This window comes from Sparus aurata, chromosome 4 (assembly GCF_900880675.1).
Source record: "Sparus aurata chromosome 4, fSpaAur1.1, whole genome shotgun sequence".
Lineage (NCBI taxonomy): Eukaryota > Metazoa > Chordata > Actinopteri > Spariformes > Sparidae > Sparus > Sparus aurata.
The window spans coordinates 32,564,586-32,590,055 of record NC_044190.1 but is presented as its reverse complement, the minus strand read 5'-3'; the positions used below and the strand labels follow the sequence as shown (position 1 = coordinate 32,590,055).

The window sequence follows — 25,470 nt, the reverse complement described above, 5'->3', positions numbered from 1 at the left end:
AGGAAACGGCATGCAATCTGATAAATGACCTCCAGTGAGTCACTCAGCAGTTACCTTGCATTGTGGGTAACGTAGGCCACTCCTATAAGACCGTAGGACTAATTAGGAACGGCTTAATATCAAATGATCAAATTTGATACAGCAGAACCAGATGTTGTCTTTTATTCCAAGCATTCTTCCTCCTTTTCTAGCCACAGTGACCTCACTGGAGGTATTTTTTCAGATAACATACAGCTTCCTCTGGAGCCACAGAAGGCTTTACACTACCCTTTTCACATATGCAGCAAAACTCTCCTGTTAACACACTTTACTTTGTGAAATTGGTGGAGTTACCTTTTAAAGTTACATTAAGCCCATATGCAATTGTTAATAGCCCCACTTTAATCTTTAATCATCTGAAATTATATGCAAATTTGGTATAAAGTTTCTCTCAAGTGATGAAAAAGTTCAGGATCAACTTTGAGCATAAAATGGACTCAGACTTGCATGTGTCAAAACATGTATTTTATTCATTTATCTTAAAAAATTAAAATAAAGTGCTTTTTATGTACAATATAATAAAAACAACAGTCACAATCTCAATGATACAAAAAATACAGTTCACAATGTTTCTTGTACACAACAAATAAAAAAAAAAGAAGGAAATCATGCAGGCAAGACCACATTTGTCTAATAGTTATTCAGTCAAATAAGCTTATGGTGTTCGGTACGCTGAGGCAAAGCTGTTGCTGTGTCTCATGGCTGAGCCGATATGGAGGACTTGAAGCTGTGCTTACTGCAGTTACTACGTCGCGCAGCACAAATGATTAATTACTTCTGTTGTGCCGTTTCTTTGTAGTACGACCCTCAGAACAAAATCCTGAAAAGATGTTGCGATGGATTGCCTACTTAAGCCGTTTTAGGAAAATAGACTGCTGTAGATGTTCTACAAAATGTGTTATAGTCGGCTACATTCATGTCCAGTACAGTATGGTGCATTACTGAGGAGCCACTCAAAATGAAGCATCAGTCACCATGGTAGCATTTGCTTTCTAATAAAAAGCACGTCATCAATAAATATGCATTTTTGACACAGAGTTGACCTTTTTGGCATTGTTAACTATTAAGGTCAAATGGTATTGTAAGTTCAGCGGTTCTACATGAGATTAGGAAGTATTAGTATTATTCTTAGATATTGACCTGTTCAGAAAGATGTTCCCTACGTGCACGGCATCACGTTTGACACAAGCAGCGACTGCAGAATGGTACGTGACTTTGAGAAGCTCCCAGTTGTACTGTTCGCAGGTTGAGTTAACGGTGGCTTGGGTGAAAGCTGTAAATCTACCGTTGACCCGTGTTGAGTTGTGGAGTTGCGTGTGCCCACGGAGGGCTACAATCATGCCAGTCACCACGTTTCTGTTGGTGAGGTCACTGCTGGGTGGTGTACAATGTGGCACATGGCTAAAGGCAGAACAACTTGAGATCTAAAAAGGCATTTTTTTGAAAATATGTCGTGAGGTTGTTCACCAAGCATCTCAAAGCAGGGTATTCAACCACCAGAGAGATGTTTTATAGTCGAGACAATCTGTGGTGACAAACAATGCTCCGCACCAAGGCTTTAAGCATCAGATTTACTCTTGTTATAAATCTCTTGTTTATACTCTGGTTTAATTTGTCAGTCTTTGCTTGCAAGCGAGCAAACAAGATGAGGGGAGCAGGTGGACGTTTTGGGAGATAGACCTATTTCTTTGTTGCCAAGAGTTAGATGAGAAGATTGATACCGCTTTAATGTATGTATGGTGTGAGTCTATAGCAGTTAGCTTAATTTAAGTGATAAAAACAAAAAGCAGTGTGTTTGACAACTCCTTTTTACTTTTAATAATCTAATTCAGCTGCATTTTGTTGGAAGATGCACCCTGTTTCTAATAGCTGGTTAGCTTAGCTTAGCAAAAGACTAGAAACAGCTGGAAAACAGCTAGCCTGCATCTGTCCAAAGGTAACAAAAAATCTATCAAATGCTCACCAATGAAAATATCCAACAATTAACAATTTATCCGTAAATTCAGTAAGTCATTTTGGTTATAATGGAAGTTCTGTGCCGGACTATTTCCTGGAGTGACCACTGATTTCCTGGAAAACCCAAGTTGACGAAGAGACTTCGGGTTGTCAGAGCCAGGTTAGCCGTTTCTGGGATTTCCGGTCTTCATGCTAAGCTAAGCTAAACTACGTGAAGCTAAGTGGTGGTGGCTTCACATTCATACACGAGAGTGGTATCGATCTTTTCGTCTCACTTTCGGCAAGGAGGTGAATAAGACTATCTCCTACAGTATCGAGCTTCCCCATTAATTCAGTATGACGTGAAGATAATTAGAGATCGCTCTCCTGCTTTGACATGCTCGATAAAAACCAGCCCAGGTGCTGAACTAACAGCGCGGTGAGAAATATGCGGTATTTCTGTGCAAGAGTTGAAATGTTTACGCTGAAGTAGGCAGTAAAGCACTACGAAAACAAAATATCAGCAGTGTTCACTCTCTAGTTTCAAGACTATCTCTACAACACATCTTGCACAAGGTCCCTTAAAAACACACAATATTAAGCACAGATACTGTATATACACAACAAAAAAAAAAAACAAAGAAAGAAAGGAAACACTGACCACTGTTGCGCAGTATGCAAGTACTTTGTCAACTTTGTAGCAGTTACATAGCATTTTGTCATCTGCTCAGTGTTCGAAATAGCAAAAATGTTAATTCTGTATGGTATTGGAATATATACGGTAGGCTTACTTGATCAATACAGTGAACTGGTGATTTATTCTAAGACATGTGGTGCCATATTGTCCCTATGGCCGTGTAAATGTTTCTCATTCAGATTTACACAACACTATCGGCTTCCTACATCTTTGGAAAAATCTGCTTGTTAAGTCTCAAAAATCGAAAAGCGAATGTGGGTGCAAGAGTGTCGAGCGCGATGGCTGCACTGGTCCCTGTATTAACTGATTTCTACAAAAAAAAAATCATTTTCCGTAGCAGCCACACCGTCTGTCTCTCAGTAGTTGCATTTCTTAGAAGTCACACTAATTTTGCTGACATGTGCAAACCTGTGAAGTGTTCAAGACCCTGATTACTTGTGCTTTCACATTAACGTCGCCTTGACATCTGAGTGAGTGTGGTGAATGCTATGTATTTGAGAAATGTCACCTGGTGGAGGAGGTTGTATTGAGCTAACTGAGCGAATGCAGTATTCTGAGCGACTACATTACTACGTTGTGCAGCTGCAGGCTGGACGAGAGACCAGTGAATATTATATGTCCACGACAGCGACAGTTGTTATATGTTACTCTGTGACTTTTTCATCCGGAGTCGGTTTATTAGCTCTTAAGGAGAGACACTACAGGTGAGAGTGGAAATTTAAACTTATAGGTATCATCATGAAAGTAATGAGAATTCTTTTTCTTTCTGTCCTATTAAATGTTCAAATGTTTAAATAAGGCTTTATATGATTAAATAGTGTCAATTTGCATACATTTCCATAACAGAAATCTGAACATTGGATAAATCCAGGTCCGAAATTCTTGTTTCATTTTGTTGACAAATGCACAGATGGATTATGGGATATCTATTTTTATCACTCAATACGTTAGAAAACATTGTCAACAGCCATAAATAAACAAAATAGAAAATGTCACCATGTGTTCAGGATAAAATGTTATGTTTCATAAATCAGGCTATGAATGATATAAACAAACCTTTCTGTAAACATCTTCAGAATATTGATAAGAATCAAACTGTAAGGTTTGGTGTAAGTGCTGCTGAAGTGGAGATTTATCGCTCAAAGAAAAAAATTGTCCTTTAAAAAGTGTAATATGTAAGAATTGGCCACCTCTAATCAGAGCAGCAGTGAGTGACCGCTAACGGCTACTAACTGCATTCTGTTTACACACCATGACTGTAGCTACGGTTACCATAGTAGCTCAGTTAGCTGTGCAGCTAGTTGGACAACTGGGGCGACTGTTGGTGTTTAAGCCGCTAGCACAGGAGCATTGTACTGATGACAGACAGAGGTTTTCAGGCGCAGTGCTAACTGGTTAGCATGCTAACATCAGGAGATACCTCACAACAAAGGGTTAGCGTCAAAATCTTTGACATAACATCAAACCTGTTATTTCTTCAAATTCTGTAAACAATAAAGTTTTTAAAAATGTTTCTTACATATTACACTCTTTAAGATATAGATTGTTAAATTATATACTTTTTTAGCCAAAAAAAGGTGAGAAGGGTCAAAATTTACCATATTTCTTAAACTTCCTCAGTTCACTTCCATTAAGATTTTTTGTATTTGTAGTTTTCTGATATTTACTGTTTAAAACAAATAAGGTGATCTAATTAAATATGATAATTAATTTGCGTACATTTCCAGAAAAAATAGCCCAAACTAACAAAACTGAGCAGTGCAGTTTTCACCTGTGTTATCTCCTCTAGGTTTCTATTGTCAGTGCTCGTCAAGCTCAATGTTCTCAAACTAGTTGTGTCCGTGTGATTCAGTGTCTGCTAAGAAGGCATATAACTCCTTTAAGGGTAGCTGAAGGAAAACTGGAATATTTTTTTTCACAACTGTAAGACATGAAGAAACCTCCATGCTGCATCCTTTGGCCCCGGTTCAGATTTCATATACGAAAAGTTGATTATTTTTTACCCAACACAGTCTGACAGGTTCGTTATAGGCTAACAGTCTTAGGGGGAAATCTCCATCCTCGCCCTTCACATTTGTTTATTTTTAGTGCCACGTTACTTGTCTGTGAAACCCACCTCTGGTTTCCTCACCATGTGCTCTTCGACAGTGATCAATGCTAACACAAAGCATGGGAGTGGTCATAACAGAATGGCACTATTGCATTTAGAAAGACAATCAAGTTAGTTCTTTTTTTTTTTTTTTGGCACAGTGCACTTGATGATGTCAGTGCCGCCCTGATCATGGTAGAGGTGTGGACGTCTTCCTTTTGTCTTGGCTCTGTGTATGTTGTTTTTTTTTTCTTTTTCAACAGAACAATGTCAGGTCTCTTTTCATATTCGCCTCGAAAAACAGGACATCTGTGTCAGTTTATGAGCCCATCGTGGTGCCTGCAGGTCAATACTGAAGAACAGGGCTGTCTCAGATGAGCGGAGATGAAGAGCAACGGGCTGCCTAAATTGTCCACGGTGCAGTGATGTGTGAATGAAGCAGACCTTCTTTGAACAACAGCGTACATTCAGGAGGTAAATGTCAATAGTTAGGCCCCGGAGAATAAATTATGATCTTCCTTAAAAGTTGCAGTCCGTTAAATTATTCGTTACGAGGGCTCGATTTATAACCAGGGTGCGGTGTTTTGTCTCCTGGTTTGCCTCATCCTTCGTCGTCTTCGTCCTCGTCCAGTCACAACATTTATTCAGCAAAAGGGAACAAATGTGCTTCTGACTTGCTTCCGTAATGTGTGGATCGTAATGAATAGGCAAAACTTGTACTATAATCTCCTAAACCTGAACTCTTGGTCACCATGAAGCTGTAGCTTGGTTCTAGTGTGCATATTAGCAGAAATGTCGACTTTTCTGCAGAGCATGTGCAAGTTTACACATACTCAGATTGGGCTGGGCAGCATATCATAATGTATTAGTGTATAATCTGTTAAGTGATGGAGCTAATCAATGTTGGATATTGCATACCTAGAGATATACTGTGATAAATACTGATAACGGAAGCAGATCTTCTGATGATTGGTTATTTTCTTCACCATTTTGCCCAGCCCCACACTCACACACATTAGTGGCCATGACAATGACTCAAACAAAGACCGTTAACGATTCTTAGCAGCTGCGACGGGTCATGATCCTCTGCTGCTTCTCTTCCTGCACAATAGGCAGCAAACCGGACCAACCTCTGGCTTCGGAGTGGAAATGGTTAAACAAAAATGACCTCCGCATTGATCACAGAACAAAGATGGCTAAAATAAAAGACGTGCTGTGATGTAGAAGGATGTCGGGGTCTCCTCTCCTTCGCTCGGTGGCCTGTATCCTTCATGGAGATACAGGGTGGAATCTCTTTAGCGAACACTGTGCTCTCATACGATTGAGTCTTTGATCTCGGAGCCTAGCCTCACTCTGGGCCGCGGGCAGGTCGGGGAGTATTCCACATGGCTCTCCTTCACGTTGAGCGGCCGTCTGTCGGAGGCCTCGGAGAAGCTCTTGCTGTTGTCTGGCGAGGACTCGTGGGTGGGCGTGCTGCAGATGTAGTTGTCGTTTAACGTCTGGTAGCCCTTGTGATCAGAAGTGGAGACGGGGATGGTGTTACCGTTCAGGGGTAAACTCTCTGCAGGCTTTCCCACGATCCTCGGCTTCTTCTGCTGCATGTTGGGGCACTCGCCCTGCTTCAGCATGGACTTCATGTGATCTCGGTTCCTGTAGATGACGAACAGGGAGAACACCACCAGGGAGAACGCCAGCAGGGCGCACACCACGATCAGCTCGTTCCAATACGTCTTCGTGTGGACCTGCTCTGACTGGGACTTGCCGGGCAGGATGAGGGTCTCCTCTTGCTCAATGTGCGGCGTGCGTGAGTGACCAATAAGAGTGGTGCTTTCCTGGCGGGGTTCCGCCCTCACACAGTAGTTGGCCAACAGCTGGCGGAAACCCTCCTCCTCCGACCAGCACTCGTAGGTCTCGATCCTGTCGGACTGAGCCACCACCACCAGGTTTCCCTCCGGGGTAGCGTAGAGAAACTGGCTGGCGCTGTCACTGTAGCGCCACCTCCTCTGCGCCAGGTTGGAGCGCAGCTTACAGGGCAGGACTCTGAACGTGTTGGCTGGGATTGTAATGAGCTTACAGTGGGAGCCACCTTTAGAAAAAATAAAGAACAACACGTTTTTTAAGATTTAGGATTCCATGTAATCAATATTCCACCAATTGCAGATAGAATAAGCTTAATTTAAAGGTGTAATACATAAGAATTGGCCACCTGTTAATTCATACTGAACAATAGGGAGCAGCATAACACCAGAGAAACCACCAACTGCTGCTAACTTAAGCTCAAGTTGGTTGGTTAGCTCAGTTAGCCGTGCAGCTAGTGCTCCACTGGCTGACTGACTTGATTGTGAGGTTACTGTTTACTATCCAAACAAAGCAGCTAAGGGGTTGCTACTTGGCATGCTAACTTTAGAAGATATCTCCGCAACATGTTACAAAGACATCTCAACACAGTGTCAAATCTGTTGGTGATATTAGTTCATTTGTCAATGTTTCACACAAATTCTCTCTTATCAAATGGTTAGCTTAGCTTAGCATAATGACTTGGGGGAAACAGCCAGCCTTGTTTTCCCAAAATGTTGAGCTATTCCCTTTAAAGATTTGGTGGATACGTCCTTTGCTCCCAATTCTTATACACTGAACTTTACAATGTGTCATGCCTTCATAACAATCTGCATGTGACGCCTTATGAGCGTGTTGTGGTGTTCACAAGGTGCCTGACAACACTATAATCAAAAGGTGACTTCACACAGAGGTCACACTTACGAGAAGCTGCCGGTCTGAACGATCTGGTGCTGGGAAGTGTCCTGTTACAAATGGCTGATGTATCGGCCTCCTCCACATCCTGCTGCCAGTGACTGAAACAAAACATATCGAACAAAACAACACGGTGAGGGGTCAGCAGCTGTAATGAGAGGCACCGTGTACGAGCGCACGCATTTCTCCCTTCAAGCCTGTCATTTCAAACCTTTGAGTACAGCTTCACCAGCATGATGAAGAGAACAAAGCTCTGTTAAAAGCTACTTGCTGTCACACATGACTATGAGCTTCTGCATGATTATCCCAAGTGTTTGTTTGGTTGCACGTTCATATATTATGCTGCGAAAAACACATTCATTAAAAGGCTGTTCAGGTGAAGTAAGGTGAGGTAACACCAACCTAGCACCTTTTGCTGTTTTTCATTGTGTGAGTACTTTGGGCCTCATGCAAGAACCACTCATGCAAACAGATACATCGGCACATACAAGTTATTCATTCATTTTGATTTTAGCTCTTTATTTTCATATTTTGGCTGAGAAACAGGAAGATCCTCTCGGTAAGACAGCTGCGTACTCCTCTGTTGAGCATAGTGGTGTAAAATCACCTACTACAGGTTGTAATATTCCTTTGTTTAATATCTCCCTGCCTGTCGGGTCATTGCTCATAGCAGTCCTGGACCGCTTAGCTTTAGAAAGAAGTTATTTAGCATCCAAATTCATGTACAACCATAATTATAAAAAATGAAATCTCAAGAACGCGCAGCTTCAGAGAGTTTGTTGAATTCAACTTGAAACATTCTTAAGAGAAGTTGGAATGAGAATATTAAAATGTTCTTGCATATGGTCCAGTGTTTGCTCTTATAAATGTAATGACAATCTACAGTGTTTTTTTTGTAGAAGTAATTAGCCTTTGTTAAACCCCCCATTCTACAAAAGATGGGATGAAGTGTAAAACATAAATAATGCAGAATGTGATGATTTCCTACTCCTTTTTTAAGTTATATTCAATTAAAAACAACACAAAGACGATATATTCAGTGTTTCACTCATCAAATTCATTGATTTTTGTACATTTATGCTGATTCAAAATATGACGCCAGCATCATGTTTTAAAAAAAGTTGGGACAGGAGCATCAAGAGAATGGGAAAGTTGTGTAAAGCTCAAAAGACACAAGAAAACACAGGTCAGAAAGGACTGGACGAGGTTCAGCACTTTGTGAAACACATGATTGTATAAAGGATATTATTACATAGGCTCAGGAACGCTTTGCTAAAACTGTTGTCAAATGTCTGTTTTTATTTACATTTTGCACAGCGCCCCAATATTTTTGTAAGCAGGGGTTGTACCTTCAAAGTAAAATTCAGAGTCTTTCAGAGCAGCTGAGGAATTTGTGGCCCTGTGTGCTCGGTGATCTCTCACCTGTCAGGTGGAGCCATCCTGACGTCCCGACACAGCCGCCCGGTCCAGGCGCAGTAGGGGTCTCTGGACAACACGCACTCTCCGCAGCTCAGGTAGTTGGAGCAGTTGGCCACAGGAACCTCCACCAGCCCGGAGTTGGACGACACAAACAACAGACCCTGCAGGGGAGGAAAAGCCGTGTGTGAGGCCAGTCTCTCGTTAAAGAAGGTGAACGGAGGGCAGAACAGAACAGAAACAGAACTTCTGCTTTGGATTACAGATTTTCTGATTTCAGAAGAGGCAAACGATGCCAAAACAATTAGTTAAGATAAACAGAAGAATCTAACCAAAACAAAGGGCTAACTCAGGCCAGCTGTTCCCTTTTGTGATGTCAGCCAAGTCGTTTGATGAGCTGGGATAAGCTCAGAAACACATGAGAACAAGTGTCTGATACAAAGGCCTCATCTGGATTTTGAACACAGTCACTATGTCTTATTTTGCGGAAATATGATTATCCAGAAATGCATTTTTCACCACGACTGTGACGTTGATCCTCATATGAAGCACATCCCAGTGTTCCCAAAAGCCCCGTCTAAATTTAGCCCATCTTATCTTCCAGTATATTACACTTCCTGGGGATTCTGTCTGTCTCTCATATCCCTATTTGGTGCTCAGAATATACACACCAAACGTATCTTGGATTTAGAATTACATAATCTCAGATAAGATTGCTGTTTGGCTGCTTTGGCCCTGGGAGAGGCCATTATGTAATAAAGACAGAAAGGTAATGAAATTTAGCTCGGGGTAAAATGCCAGAGAGGATCATAAACTCTGCTCCAGACGGTGCTATAACTTACAGGAAAACTCAATGGAATGGTCGCCGCGGAAAGAAAATGTCTGTAACCAGTTTGTGCATCCGGTAAATGTAGCTCTTCCCCCTTTCTTATCACTTAAAAAACAAATTTGAGTGTGAAATGAGTCGAGATTAAATACAATCCGACATAAACCAGAGAGACAATCATCATTATGATGCGTGTTGAGACGACGAGAGTTGTGATTTACCCTCTGAGGATCGAGCTCGATGTGCTGCACAGGCTGAGGCTCGGGAAACAGAATCATCTCCTCGATGATGTGCATCTTATCGTTGGCATTGATGGCCTTATGGAGCTTTCCATCATCTGGAAGACACAGAGGATGAGTGGATGTGACTTATACAGGAGGCGGGGGATTTGTGAGCAAATACAGGCAACAAATCAAACACACTAAAGTATACATACAAAGATATTCCTTTAAAAATTATGGAAACAGCCACAAAATAACCAATAAGTTGGACTGTTGTTGTGTAATGAGCCGTACCTGTTCCGATGAAGAGCACGTCGTAGGCCCTCTCCATGCCTTGGATCTTGTGCACGGCGATCTGTGTGTAGCGCACGCTGCGTTTGAGCAGCAGGGGAGCACTGCGGATCACGCTGTCCATCAGGAAATGGTCCTTGACAAAGTTGAGCACTTTGTCAGGCATGTGCAGGGACGACTGGATACCCATTTGCCGGGCGTGGTTGGTCACGCACTGCGAGGGAGTAAATTAGAATTGAAAAATGAATCTCTGCTTATTCAAGTGGTCCTGAAGATACACAGTGTTTGAACAGAAGCAGTATTATGTCAGCACTTTCAAGTTGCCTAAAACCAAACATTTCATCTAGATTTATGCTATAAATGCAACTGCGAGTTAAACAGGAATTCCCTTTACTCACAGCAATCAATTATTGTAGTTACTTTATTCTGACTTTGTTTAAAATCATGTATATAACAAATAGAGGGGTGCAGATCACCAGAGTGACAGTTAACTGCTGCTAGCAAGAGCTGCCATTAGCTAGCTCGCTCGGTTTGCAATGCAGCTAGCGGTCTGGGAGCTCGGGGAACAGGGTGTTATTGTTTACACTGCTAGCAAACAGGAGCTTTGGAACACAACGGGCTGAGCTAAGCTTGTTAGCATGCTAACTTTAGTAGATGTCTCAGCAACACAATAAAAAGACATCAAAACACCAAAACTGCTATTTCTTCACAATCTGTTGATAATTTTATGTTTTAAGCTAAAATTCTTCCATATGGCCCCTTGTGTGTGTGCACCGTGGTAAAAATTACTAACATTATTACTAATAATAATTAAGTACTTTCAGGGATTTTATTTAAATTCAAGCCTAACCTTGAAAATACAACAGCAAGACTATTTTCCAAACATTCCAGTATTTGTACAAACCCTAAAGAATACAATGAAAATGTAAGCATGACTATGATGTTCGCTTAACGCAAAATGTTTGGGGTCGGGTATCACTGGAAACAAAGACTGAACTGGCTGATAAAGAGGTCTTGAATCTAATATCTACTCATTTTTAAGCTCTTAGGCATTTCTTTTGCTTCTGGGACTCATGAAGAGTTAGGCAGAAAATCAACAAGACAGTGCTTTCGGTTTCTTTCATTAGAGAGGAAAGGGAGAACATCTGCTTCACATCAAGCTCAACCATGAAAAGGCCAGAAATCAGACTAAAGGTCCAGCTGGTTCTGGACTGTATTATACACTGATTGTGTAAAAATGTAAAAAAAAAAAAAACAATCATAAAAATGTGTATTTGGAATTTAAAAAAACAAATATTTCTGTAATTTACATCCGTCATGTGAACTTTCCTCTGACAGAACAGAGCTGGAAGCTACGTGAATGGCCTTGACTGTAAGGTTGAGGTAAAGGTGAGCTGAGGCAAAAGGAGCTGAATTGAATTGTTTGTGACAGGATGTAGTCTGCACCACTCACCGCCCCGGGCCTCGGTTCAGGTACTGGATGGTTGTAGGTGTACCACTGCTGCGTCTCCCTGTTCACCTCTCGGTAGCGCCCGCTGAAGGCTCTCTCCACCTGCGCCATGGTGAAAGCGCACACCGCCGAGCTGCCCGACGCTCCTTTATACCTGTCAACACATATAAAGTTGATATCTTCTCCATACTTCTGTTGCAGTTTAGAAAGTGGAGCGATTTTAAGATTTAGTCTCGCACTTAAAGCGTGTCCGTTTTATTGCAGCGTGTTTCTCTACCCGGTCCATCCTTTTCTGCAGTTCTCATCATTTTACTCAGGGAAAACTGGAGCAGCAACTTCTCACTGGAGAACAGTTGTAGAGTGGGTGCTTGAACGATTTCCATATTAAAACCTTTATTTTGTTGATACATTAATTAGACATTGGGGTTGCATGAGCTTCTGTTAGTGTTTAAGCTCATTACAGCTGCTCTAAATCCAGACGAGCCAAGGAAGAAAAGGCGACTTGCCAAGTCTGAGTGGAGATATTAAATAAAAACTGGCTGGAGGTTGTGTGTGTGAGCTGTGTAGATTCATGTGTCTGTCTGTGTGTTTCTGCATAAACATAAATCAGATTTAATAAAGTGCCTGTGCATCACAAAAACAACGTCTTTGTTTTCTTACCACTGGGAGGTGAAGACGCCGTAGAAGACGGTGCTCTCCCAGCTGTCTCCCATCGGCTTCAGGACAAACATGTCCTGGATGATGTTGAAGGGGAAGCCGTCGTCGGGGAGGGAACACAGGAGCTGCGCCTTCAGGAAGGTGGTCCATTTCTTCTGCAGCACCCGCTCACCGCCTTTATCACCCTGAAAACAGGTCAGGTACATTAGAGTTGCTTACAGAAGATTGTGTGTCTCATTGCAATATTATCTGCACGAGTTTGAACAACAACCGAACATGGCCAAGGTAACAAAACAAAGAGTGAAGGACTGAATGCGTCATGCAGCTGATGAAGATTTTTCACCAACTATTCGTACTTTTGCAACTCTGTGTCTTTAGAGTCTTTAGAGAGGGAGTGGATAACCATTCATGCCAATCAGATTCAGCTCTGGACAACAGACAACAAGTCCAGAAACACAGGAGTGAAGTGGAGACCCCACTCCACCTGATCCACAATAAGCATGACACATTTTTATTGGATGGGGACTTGCCACAATTTACCAGAAAGACAAAAACAAAAAGCCTGTCTCTGCAAGCCTCTCAAATGCTTATTATATCAAAGCTGCAATCCCCCTGCTTGACTTTAGAGGGTGCTGTTGAAGTCAAAGAAAGGAATCTGAGCGAGAACGTGGTTACTGTGACAGTTGTGACTCTATTTTTAGAGAAATAAACTGGACAACTAATCTAAACCAAACAGGATTTCACTGTTTGATTCGACTCCAACCATTTAACTGCAAAGGACATTTTGAGAAAAATGTGTGGCGGACAAATACCAGTTGCTCTTTGAAGAAGAGTGGTTGAAATGGAAAACAGACAATGGTTGGTTATTAATTGCAGCTTTGAAATGAACATCAGTGGTTCACGCCTCACTTCTCCGACGACATACAGAGCAGATGCTTATTCTCCTTTTACACTGTCACAAAATATTCACAAAAACAGTTATCAGATGGGTTTGCTGGGACCAGCAATTATCAAAGAGCTTGTAAACACACACCACATGAAACTCCTCCCAAATACAGCTAGCAAGCTGGAAAACACATGAGGAGCAGCAGCAGCAGGAGGAGGAAGAGGAGGAGGAGGATGAGGAGGAGGAGGAGGAAGGACACAACCAAAACAAATGGTCTCGCCCAATCTCAAGACAGCTTTTTCTGCCTCGGATCCAAACTATCCCGTCAGCAGGGTCTCGAAAACCCCGAACAACTCCTACATAACAGCATGAGGAGTGAATCGCCTTTGAGGAGATAATAAAATGCAAAACTATAACTTCCTCCGTTTCCTCCTCTCTGTTTCTGCTACACACAAACAATCATGTTGCACAACGGTGAGGTAAAACCTCGTGGGACTGATGTTGCAGGCCCTGGGAGCCAATTACCAGGGCTGTGGTAGTAGCCTGTCCACATAATGAGGAGACCACATTCCTGCTCTCTCAGCTGTCCACCGTTGTTGTTGCTGTGCTCCGCTGCGCAGCTCGTACTTTCAATCGACCACTCCCCTCCCCAGATAACTGCCCTCCAAAAATACACTCGCTCATACGTGCGGTTTCAAAACACAACTTTCATCACGTTTGTCCACCTGAGAAGCACCCTCGACAAGAAGTAAAGAAAATGGTGCCACACTGTTCGTAATCGTCCTGCTTTTTTCACAGTCCTTCAGTGTGCACACCTGAATAAACAACCGAAAGAGGGAGTGGAAGAAGGGAGGGGGACAGATGGGAAAGAGGGGGAGGAAAAACAACTCGGAAGCAGAATTACTTGGCAAACCCCCGAGCAAAACAGTAGTTAGGAGGGACACTGCGAAAAAGGCTGAGGAGGCCTTGATTTATCTTATCTTACTAAATGTCTGCGAGGTGAACGAGCTCAGCCAAAATATTTCACGTACTGATATAAAACCACAATTACACATATTTGGCCTTGACCTGGGACATAGAGAAGGAGAAGGGAGTGCATGTTTTCTGTCAGTCTGCAAGAAAAGTGTGTTCTAGGGAGGGGCCTTCGTACTTCGCAGTTACCCAACTCTGATCCGAGTTCAGCCCTTTTCCGCACACTGAAAGGAGAGCACGGGCCGGGCGTGTGTGTGTTCAGACGTGAGACACTATTCTGAGAAACAAAAAGGTGAATATGGAAATGGTGTGGGATGTCAGCCTGAAGCAATTCAGGAAGATATGTTGGAGAGGGACGTGAGGCAGAGACACTGAGAGGTGGACAGGTACACGTCGGCGTTCCGGAAACAACAGGAAGTTAGTTAGCGTGGTTCTGCCTGCTGACTGGGCCCACTCACCGACACAGTCAGCAGCAGCGGCAGCAGCAGGGACACACAGGCAATTAAAGCACTTTTAAGCCTTTAAGACCTGATTGCTGCAATTTGCGTCAAAATTGTACTCCTTCGTCGACTGACTCATAACTCGGTGAAATCGAAACACACAGGCACAATTACCACGGCTTTAGATTCAGTGTGACTCACTGATCCAGAGTATAAACTGTAAGCTTGAGAATAATCAGATGTTTATGATTCCTTCAGTATCCGAGTAATCCAGAGATAACTGTCTTTACATCCATGGGTGCAGCGCAAACAGGAGCTGCTTATAAATAATTTGGCATACTTTAAATGATAGCAAGATTGGGGCAGTGGGTAGAGTTGTAGAAATTCTGCGTGAGGGGGGGACTTCCCTTCCCTGGAGTTTCAGAAAAAGACTGACTTATTTCTAACTCCAAATTAAGAGCCATGTTTCCAGTGCAACAGTCAGTGACACCTATTTTTTTGTACTGAATTTCTACAGTAGTTTTCCTGGAAATGATGAATCATCTGTTTGAAATTTGGTTTAACATGCTTAAATGCTCAAGAAACACATCGGTTTTCATTTAATTCCCCATCTGCCTGAGACGCTCCGTTTTGAGCTCCTGTCCCTTTAAGAACCTCCTCCTGAACACCCCTGTCTGCTCTGATTGGTCACCTCGCACACGCCTGAGCTAGCACCACTCATAGTGTCTCCTGTCAGCTCTGCATATATTATGCAAATGTATGATATGGTGACGCAGTGTGATGTCACAAAGTCACAGAATTAAAGGCGGGACTACTGGCGAGGTGTTTAAGGCACTTCAGGGACAGTTTTTTTCCTTTTACACGCACAGGAACCTATTTGACAGACTGAAGGAAAGGAAAAAAGGAAAAATCATAATAGCAAGAACTAAGAATTGGTCAGCGCTGTGCAACATCAATTCTATCTGGTGTCAGACGATCATTTCTTCGAGTAGAAACTGGACGGTCGGAGGAATTCCTCAGCATCGTCTCAATACATGGTTCTGTTGCCGTTTTTAAGCTGTTCGCGGGTGCATTGTTGAAGAAACCACCTGCATCTCTACTGTACTGCCACAGAGCAGCGGCTGAAAAGATGTCAGTCTGAAGAAGGAGGGCTGCTGCATTCCAGCGAAATAAAGGCGCTCTATAGAGCAGAGCAAGCCATTCTTCTGTCTCTATTGCACAGTTCTTCTGCGGCAACAGCTCGCCTGCTTGCCACAGTCTGGAGGCCTTTTCTGTCAGTGATTTCCATATATAGAACCCAGGAGGTGCTCCGCCGGCTTCGAAAGGTGTCGCAGCACCGAGTGCCACAGCCTAGCAGGACTAAGTCATTAAGCTGTCACTTAAGATTACATGCTGTCCCCACGATTACTCACATTACTGCCTCCATGAACAAGAGGCATCAATCAGGGAGGGATGCTGAGAGCATGTATATCTGGCAGGTTCATAGGCGTTTTAATTGATCCGGTGACAGGTGAAACGGGATAAAGTCTGCTCTTGATTATTCAGGGTGATCGACCCAACTAAACTCTCGGAGGGGAGGAGGGGGGCATGACGTCGGTGGTTTAAATGATGCGAGCGAATTCTGCAGTTGCTACAGTTTGCCTGCAACAAAAAACAGGCCATATAGTAGAGTGGAAAAAGCATTTCATATTGCTGCGAAGCACCCTTGAATACTAATAATGCCTGCAAAGCTCAAAGCGCTGGCGGAGAAAGGCAGGGAGCTGGAGGGATGGACGAGTGCAGCTGACATTGTGAGGGAGATGGAAGGAGAGGGGGAGATGACATTGCAGAGGAAAGGGAGGGAGGGAGGCGTGGTGAGGAGGAGAGGATGATTCAGGCACGGGAAAAACCAAATCTGTTGAAAACATGTTTGCACAGTCGAACAGAAAAAGCGCTTTAACGCACCAGTGACACATTTTCATTGCGTCTGCACCGGCGTGATGTTCAGTTAAATGTGGCCAAACGTGCTTTGACATGGGAGAGTCCCGCCTTGTTTTTGAGGTAATTGTATCAGGGATTATCAAGGGGAAGCTCCAGCCCGCTGCGCCTCTTTACGTTTGCACGGCCCTCTTGTGCAATGACCTCACCCCAACCGTAGGTGTCTTACCTTGCACACGCGAGCGATCCTCGACACAATGGTGTTGTCAAAGAAGTCGAATTCTTTCCCCGCCTCGCTAAAGAAGAAGTAAATCTTGTCGTCGTCTCCCACGGGGTTGCCTATTGGCTGGCTCTCCTCGATGTAAGCCGACCCGACAAAGACGGGATCTGTTTTAAAATAGAGAAACACAAAAGGAAACATGTGGTTAGAGAAAGAGAAAGAGAAAGAGAAAGAGAGAGATAGAGAGAGAGAGAGAGAGAGAGAGAGAGAGATGTTACAATTTTATCGTCAACGCAATGGAACCGTGCTTTCAGTCGCTTTGTGACTTCGTAAATTCGGAGAGAAGTCAGAGATCACACGGCAGAGCTGTGTTTTGAAGTCCATGTGCGCCGTCTGATAGGACTCTCCGTCTGCCTGCATTAGCGGGCCTTGCCTCGCTAATGATCGCTACTTTTTGGAGCTTATCTGCTCTGTTGAGTGCATAATGGGAGATTTGTAGAGCGGGAAAAAAAAGAAACACAGTCCAATCTGATGTGCTTTTTCTTTCTTTTTTTTTTCTTTTTACCTTGCAGCCATTTTAAGGAGTTTTCTGTCTTCAGAGCTGTTCCCTGACCCAAACTCTTGTAAATGACTGGTTCATTCCCTTGGAAGTTGCTGACGGTGCCCGTGTACAATTCACCATCTGGAGGAAAAAGACAAAGATTGCAAAGATTTTAAATAAAGAAGTTAATTTGCTATTAATTAAGCATAATAAACCTCAAATAAATGATGTGCTGGGGGCTTTTTTTTTTAACTGCAACAGATGAAGCCAGTGGTAGTTTAGAGAGAGCGTTTATGAGTGAGGGATTAGACAAATGATGTCCTCCGCTCATATCCAGCTCAATTATTCCCTAATTGCTTGTTAAAGAAGTTGAACACAAACAGCGTCTGTTGGTGTCCGGCTATTTATCAGAAGGGCTGAGGCAGACAAACAACATCAGCAGGCACATCGTGACTCATTACTGAATCAAAGTGGTAGTTAACATCAAAGTATAGCCTCAGAAAAGCCTGAGCCTGTTTTCCCAGCAAGAAGCCACTCATAATCATACCTTTGTCTTTGTCTTTTCCAAATGTTTAAAGTGACACAAAGGGAGAAGTGTGTGTAATTCTACGTACCAACAATGATGGCAGTTGATTTGTACTCTGGATTAAAGGGGCAGCGACTGCGCCCATCTTCCATCACGACCTCGCCCACTTCGTCTCTCTCCAGCGTGAATGTTGACGTGTTCTGGAGACGAGACACAAACAGCAAAAAATGTCCCTCAGGCGCAGTCCAATTAAATTGTACTTACAGTAAAGAGTGAGCTAAAGTGAGCTCAGCCACCTCCAGCTCGCCGACTTTTAGGGAGTCTGGCCACTTTGAACACACAGTAGCTGCGTCTGGAGGCAACGCCGGGTCTTCAGGATACTGTATGTCAACAGCTGCTGTAGTTTATTGTGAGTCAACACCACATGCACCATCCTGCTGCTGTAAATGCTCGCTAATGTTCATTAATCCCTCGTTCAAAACAGTCGCCCAAATGCAACCCTTTAGTACAGTTTAAAGGATGTTTGCTAAAAGCTGCAGTGACCAGCCGTTTCAGGGAATTACTGAGCCTCATTGAAAATTATAATGATACACTTGTAACCCGTTTTTAAAGATTCATGTCGTAATTTCAGGTCAGACAGACTTATGGCTGAGAGAGACAAACAGAGAAGTATCAAAGGATGGATGGACCACCAGAAAAAATACTTTAAATAATTTTTTATTTTTTTTTTATAATGCAATTTTTAATGTCTTTTAAATGAAATGTTTGTTTTTTTAATGTAATTTGTGTGTGCCTGTAAAGCACTTTGAGTTGCCTTGTGTCTGAATTGTGCTATACAAATAAACTTGCCTTGCCTTGCCTTGCCTTAAATATGCCTGTCAGCAGTTTGTATGATGTTTCATCATCAGACTTTACTTTAAACATTTGCTTTCAGACATTATCCACCAAAAGACCACAGTAACTCTCGGTGCCTGTCGCTGGTTAAAATACATTATATATAATATTGTTTGCTCAAGTGTGTATGCCAGTTCTGGTTGTGTAACATTTGTATAATAAAAATCTCATTTGGGTTCTCAAGGAGATTTGTTGTGTCTGAAAAAGTGACATCACTTGAGTAATCTCAGGGTTGGACTGTTTAAACAGAGAGCCGCATCACAAACAGTGGGCAAAAAATGTTGGCGTTAACAGGCAGGGAGGGTCAAACAGGAAGCGCTGGTGCAAGTGTGGATGACGTCTTCTGACCGGCAGTCTTAAATCAACTTACGATGATAGAAAACACTGCAAAGCAGCAAATAGTCATATTCAGTGTGTTTGCTTGATACTTGCTGTAGACTATTAATGATCAAAATGGCAGCAAACTGTTTTCTTCAACTTTGTTTTCTAGTGTAGGATCCAATATCACGGGATTGAACATTCACTTTTTATCAACTTTATCATAAAACAAAAACTGACTTGTGTATATGTACGATTTAGTAATAAAAAAATATGATGAATAGACCGGGCACTTATCTTAATCAGAGAGTCAGCATCTTTCGGGATTATTGGAATATCGTGCTTTTTTTTGTGTGACTGCCAATAAAACACATAAATTCAAAATGCCCTACTTTGGTTCTGATGCAGCCGCCTCTCCGTCTAAAGTCACCACTCAGTGGCACTGCTCAATGTCCCGCCCGTAAACCATTAACATTTCATCCCTTACTGGTTGATTAGCAACTGAAAAGTTATCGGAAAAGGGACATTAGGCCATTTGTCAAGGTAAGACAGCATATGTGATGTCTCATTAGCTTGTTAGACAACAGCTAACGTTAGCATTCAACCACTTCCAAGCTAACATTGCTGTTTGAAAGTGCAACATGACACGACAGAGAAGGCATCGATTAGTTCTGAAATATCAACCCACATCTTGGATACACTGGACAAAATCTAATGTTAATGTACGCTCGGAAGTGGTTGAATGATAACGTTGGCTAACAAGATATCAAATATGTTGTTTTACTTTGAAATATGGCCCGATGCCCTCAAGATTTCCCTTTTCCAAGAACTTTTCAGTTGCTAATCAACTGGTAAGGGATGAAATGTTTGTGGTGCTTTCATTGGTTTATATGACTGACCATCTGAAACACAGCAGCATCAAGTTATCCCAGTATTCAAACTTCCCATCCTGAGCACGACTTATATGAATCCACAAAGTAATTGGCAACTACACTTATCAAATAATGTAGCGGAGAAAAAGAACAATATTTGCCAACAAAATGAAGTGCAGTGGTAGTACAAAGTAGCAGAAAAGGGAAATAATTAAGTGAAGTACAAGTTTCACACTAAGGGTTTCATATTTAAACAAATGCACTGTACATCGGTTCCAAATATTTGTAAACTGTCTCCCTGACACCTAATAATCTGTCGATCACTAAAAAAGACGTATGCTTTCTGTCACATTATCTTCAGCGAGGCTCGGTTCATTGCAAACAGGGACAGTAGATTTTGTGCCAACCACTTCCACTGAAATTGCTTTAATGGGAGACCTCTTTGCAGTCAGTGTAGAGAGGAGGAACAACTACGGTCACCAAGAAAGCCTTTAAATTAAATGTACATATGGGAATGTGAGCATTATATTAAGTGAGAGGCAAAAAAAATGTCTGTGGGCAATTCGCAGCAGGAGTAATAACTCGTTCTATTTAAAGAAGGACAGCACAGAGTGCCTCCATTTCCTGGAAAATCTTCCCATGCTTCATCATTATGACTTGTTGTACTCGGGGCTTGTTTGAATTCATGTCCATCATCTGATTGTTTAGTGTATCTTCTTGGCTTCAGCCTCGTGTAACGCTGCCCGTAAAATCCTCAACAACTGTTTTGAGAACAGCTATAAAAATAAAGCATTTATTAATGTTAATATTATGGGATTCAGAGAGCGTCTGGCCGGTAGGAACGCCCGGGTAACACAGACACACACACACACACACACACACACACACACTTCTGGACTCTGTCAACATGACGAGTGTTCACCCCGACCAACCGGGCTCAGAGTTGGAATCTCGGTTCAGGGCCTAAAGTCCTGCCAAGTCATCTTCAGTCTGCGAAGTCTCTTGTTGTTCTTTCACTCTGACGTCAACGCAGGAGGAGGGAGGGGGTCTGAGTTGTTGAGCCAAGTTGTCGCCAAGCTCGATTGACCCCCCTTCACTGAAATCAATGTCATCCCGCTGCCGGTTACCATCACTCCAGATTTACTCCTCCGCTAGATAAACAGATCTACCGCTTCCCTCTCGCTGGAAAACCACATGGCTCGTGTACCCCCTGTTGACTTGTCTGGCTAAAGTGCCTCAGCAGCGTTTGGTTACGCTTGGATAGCAACAGATCCAATACTGACATGGTGGATAAAAAGAGCTTGATTCCTCAAGAACACCAAAGAAATGCATCTGAATTCAAACGCTGTGCCAGTGAGAGAAGTGGAGAGAAATAAAAATCAGGACTCGGTTGGACTGAGAGGTCATTACTTACGATGTAGGCGCAAATAGGGCTGAAAGCATAAGTGCCACACACGTAGAGATGAGTGCTGTTCAGCCGCAGGAGAATTTTGATGTAATTGAAGCAATCAGTCTGGATGGGGAACAAAGGGAAAAGCAAGTGTGAGGTCTATAAATCCTTAAGAAAATTCTGAGAGACTGATTCTTCTTTTTTAGTCTGTGCCTGAAATACTGCAGCTCTCAGACACAAATACTTCAGTAAACTGTTCGATAGAAACATAAAAATGTTTCCGTCCCAGCATCACACGGCAGTTTCCTGGTGGGCTCTCTGTAATACACAGACCAGCGTTGTACACTGTAGCACAAAGATTAGCAAAGGTTCCTTCTTTGGGAAACAACAGCTGGTATGACAACAAGGTAACAGACAGTGAGAGAGAGAGAGGGAGAGAAAAGAGCAATTCCCTGGCGAGCCTGCACACTTGATGAATCTATTTGTAACTGGTGGAAACGATTGTCAACACAGAAGTCAACGCTCATTTTATCTACTCGGAGACACCACTGAACAACTCAGAGAGGGCAGTCAGGCAAGAGACAGGAAAAAAACACATTTTTCAATATTGTCATTGTCATTATGGAGCTAGTTTCCTGAGGTATGTTCAATAGCGGTGAAAAGGTGCCTCTCACCTCCAGGTTCTTCCCTTTGAAGCTGCATTCTTCTCTTTTTCCTGCAGGAGTGCCCCACGTCAGCTGAGGATGATAAAGAAAACCTTGAATAAGTCATGCAAAATTGATTCTACTGAGAAGTTTCTTCATACATAAATAACTGCTGTGTAGAAAGTAATAAAAATTATGCATCCAGGAACACATGGAGTTAAGTAAGCCCTTAAATGTATACATTTCACAATAATCTAACTCGGATCATTTGCATTTACAAACCACATTGTTGAAGGAGACATATTATTCTCATTTTCTAGGTTCATAACTTTATTTTGTGTGACTACTAGAGCATGTTTTAATGCTTTATTGCTCAAAAAAGCTCTGTTTTAGCGCCTGTCTCTTTAATAAGACCCCCCCCCCCCCCCCCCCCCGAATACCCAGTCTGCTCTGATTGGTCAGCTCACACATGCCTGACACAGCACCACAACAACAGAGCAGTTGTGCTAAATCAATTCTTCAGTGCGTTGGTGTAAATCATGCAAATGTGTGACATGGTGATGTAGTGTGATGTCAAGGAATAAAAGCCGGGTCTACTGACGAGGCGTTTCAGGAGCATTGATTCCTGTGAGAGATTCTGTTGTTGCGAACTTTGACCTTTTAAACTTTCAAGAACCGATATAAAAAATTGAAAAAGCGTAATAAGCCTCCTTCAACTTGGAAAAGAAAAAACAGCAATTCGCTGCATGGTTTCTCCGCCAGCCCACTATTTCATTGCAATTTTCTCCCCATTTGGCATTTCGTTTACTCACGTTCTTCTGCAGCTTGGTCTTGCTGATGTCCGAGAGGCTGAGGGCGAACAGCGCCTCCCTGGCTCCGACGTACAGCATGTCGTCCTCTTGGCTGAGCAGCAAAGATGTGTAATTGAAGACGCCGTCCACAGAAAATCTCTTGGCCGACCTCTCCTTTGCATCTGGGAGACGGCAAGAAAAAAAAACCACAGGCACACACTGGAGATTAGCATCACATAGCAGGACAGAACAGAGAGGGACAGACTGGCACAGAACCTAATCCTGACGCTTAAAGTACAAGAACACACACAAAATGTGATCACAAACACCGAAATAGGTCCCAATTTACAACGCTCTCAATACTGTCAAGCTGTGACGAAGGGAGAAGAACAATTTAGTGCCGGGATTTAAAATGCATGTTGACGAGTGTTCAAGAGCTTCAAATAGATTCCAAACTTTCATCTCATGATCAGAAATAAAACTGTTTTATTCCTGTAATTGGATACAAAATACACGATAAAATGTTTCGTGTGGTGAAGATGCACAAAACACAACACAGATGTTTGAGTTCCACTTGTCATTTCCAACCAGAAAGTTACTGGACATGCTTGAAATAGTAATGCTAGAAAAATACATTAAATTAGAAACTTCAATTGTTATCAGGTGAAAACAAGAAGGGCACTTTATTTTGGAAGGTGAATTGGAGTGATCCTCATTAAAGACAAATGCAAAAAAGAGCTGCCACATCCAGGGAGAGTCCACCAAACCTCAAACTAGGTTGGGGCAATAATTTGTCCTTCTATTGTTATTGTGACATTAGACTATATATTAGTGTTGGGATGATTATGAGACCTATGGAGCCTAATGTTGCATTCATGTGCTCCTCTAAATGACTCACTTCCTGAGTTTGGAAGTCGTTCTTCTAACTTCAAGGTGTGTTCATGTGTGTCAAGTCTCAATGTGGGAGCAACACGGACGCCAAAATAAAGTTCTTTTAACCATCAAAACAACGTTAAAACAGTGTTTGCCATCTTTCAGTGTCATACGATGGCAACTCTGCAACTTGTGTAGAAACTGACTACACGACGTACGAACTTCACCTGAATTTTTCCAGTCTGAGTTTCCATTATTCTGACAACACAAGACGACCGGCAAAAGAAAAAGATATTTTCAACACTAGATGTTGGACGATACCAAACCACTTCCTCGAGCCATGAATGAGAGTGTAGCAGCACTACAGTCCATCAGGGCAACTGCAACACGTTGTTTTCGAGTCTCACAACAACTAAAATTTAACATCTCTATATGAGTGAAAGTGGTGAAGACATGTCTGTGAATCTTATGAATCAATAAGTATTTCACAATAGGTTCCCGATGGTGTTTCAAAATAAAAGCCTTGTTAAAAAATGAAGGGTTTCTGTCCACTAAAAGGCTAAGGTCTTTTAGTTACCTCCTTCTAGCATTATTAAACACACATGTTGAACCTCCTAAAACCACAGCGCATTACCACAAATCAACACACAATAAATTCAACTCCTACAGGACGGTGCTCCAAGGAAATGTGGAAATCTTCTTGGAAGAACAAATCAAGCAGGAAACAAGAACAAGTGGACAGACATCACATTAGATCCAACAACCCAGCACAAACTGCAGGGGTGATTTCCAGTCAGATCAATCCATGGCACAAAAGCTGAGCATCATTTCTGCGCTCCTGGATGGGACTATCCTCTCAGTTCGTCACCCTCTCTGGTGGTGGCGGCCAGCGACTACTGTAGCTCCATGACAACATGTCACATGTGTGCCAGCGAGCCACGTCAACACTTTCCTGTGCTGGCCAGCTCTCTACTGGCAGCGGGGTGAAAGCCTCTTCTACTCAACACCAATCTAAATCACCTTCATTCTGCTGCTCGCCAAACCCTCTTCAGATGGATCTCTTTAACAGTGGGCCCAAAGTCAAATGAGTTACTTTTTCCCCCCACATTTCTCCGTTCCCTGCAGCCTTGAATAGTTCTTGAGATGAGGCACAGATTCAATGTACACATTGCTCCTTTTATAGCATTTCCCTCGGTGTCGCAAACAACCCAGGATCCTCTGCAGTGGCATCAGCAGTGGCTTTTTACTGCTGCTTTCCAATATGAAAGTGGCGTTTCGAGAGGTTGCGATTGATTTTTGTAAGAGGCAGAGAGTCTGACAATTGGTCACAGTGTGATAAACTGCTCAAACAACCCAATAAAAATGGCATCAAATGGTCCAGGAAGTCATGAAAAGTGGGTCATCAGGACCTTCAAGCATCGTCATCCTCAGGGAAACAACAGCTGAGCTGGTGAATGTTATCACTTGGTGTCTATCAACAAGACTAACAGTCCTCTAGAGGTCAACAAAGACATGGGATATGAGCAATCAAATATTTTTGCATCCGTTGCTTACATGCTTCTAGCTCTTCGCAGTTTTTTTTACCATCTATGTAAATGTTTGTCTGTTGCCTTCCATTCCAAACATATTAAAACACACTCAATGTGCTCCTCACGCCAGAGCGCTTGGGGTCACGGACTCCATTTGCTTATCCAAATAAGATTACTGGCTCGTATCTGGAGTCGTCAACACTAATATTTGCTGCAGTTAAACCGTTTATGGCCTTTTCCCTCATGTATAACCATCTGAAACTGAATTCAAATGTAGTCACTTCT

General features: G+C 42.6%; 1 protein-coding gene across 4 annotated transcripts in view; it reads right to left on the bottom strand.

Moving 5' to 3' along the window:
* Positions 1-482: 482 nt before the first annotated feature.
* LOC115580432 (semaphorin-4B-like) overlaps positions 483-25,470 on the bottom strand; it is a 65,066-nt gene continuing 40,078 nt past the window's right edge. For all 4 annotated transcript variants that reach the window (XM_030414744.1, XM_030414745.1, XM_030414746.1 and 1 more), the window contains exons 3-15: positions 22,805-22,965; positions 22,023-22,085; positions 21,373-21,471; positions 17,963-18,074; positions 17,373-17,489; positions 16,817-16,974; positions 12,376-12,557; positions 11,719-11,869; positions 10,269-10,479; positions 9,975-10,090; positions 8,934-9,091; positions 7,521-7,612; positions 483-6,846 (exon numbers count right to left, since the gene is read on the bottom strand). In XM_030414744.1, coding sequence (XP_030270604.1) covers positions 6,074-6,846; positions 7,521-7,612; positions 8,934-9,091; positions 9,975-10,090; positions 10,269-10,479; positions 11,719-11,869; positions 12,376-12,557; positions 16,817-16,974; positions 17,373-17,489; positions 17,963-18,074; positions 21,373-21,471; positions 22,023-22,085; positions 22,805-22,965 — 2,393 coding nt within the window. In that variant the 3' untranslated portion in view covers positions 483-6,073. The remainder of the gene's footprint in view (positions 6,847-7,520; positions 7,613-8,933; positions 9,092-9,974; positions 10,091-10,268; positions 10,480-11,718; positions 11,870-12,375; positions 12,558-16,816; positions 16,975-17,372; positions 17,490-17,962; positions 18,075-21,372; positions 21,472-22,022; positions 22,086-22,804; positions 22,966-25,470) is intronic.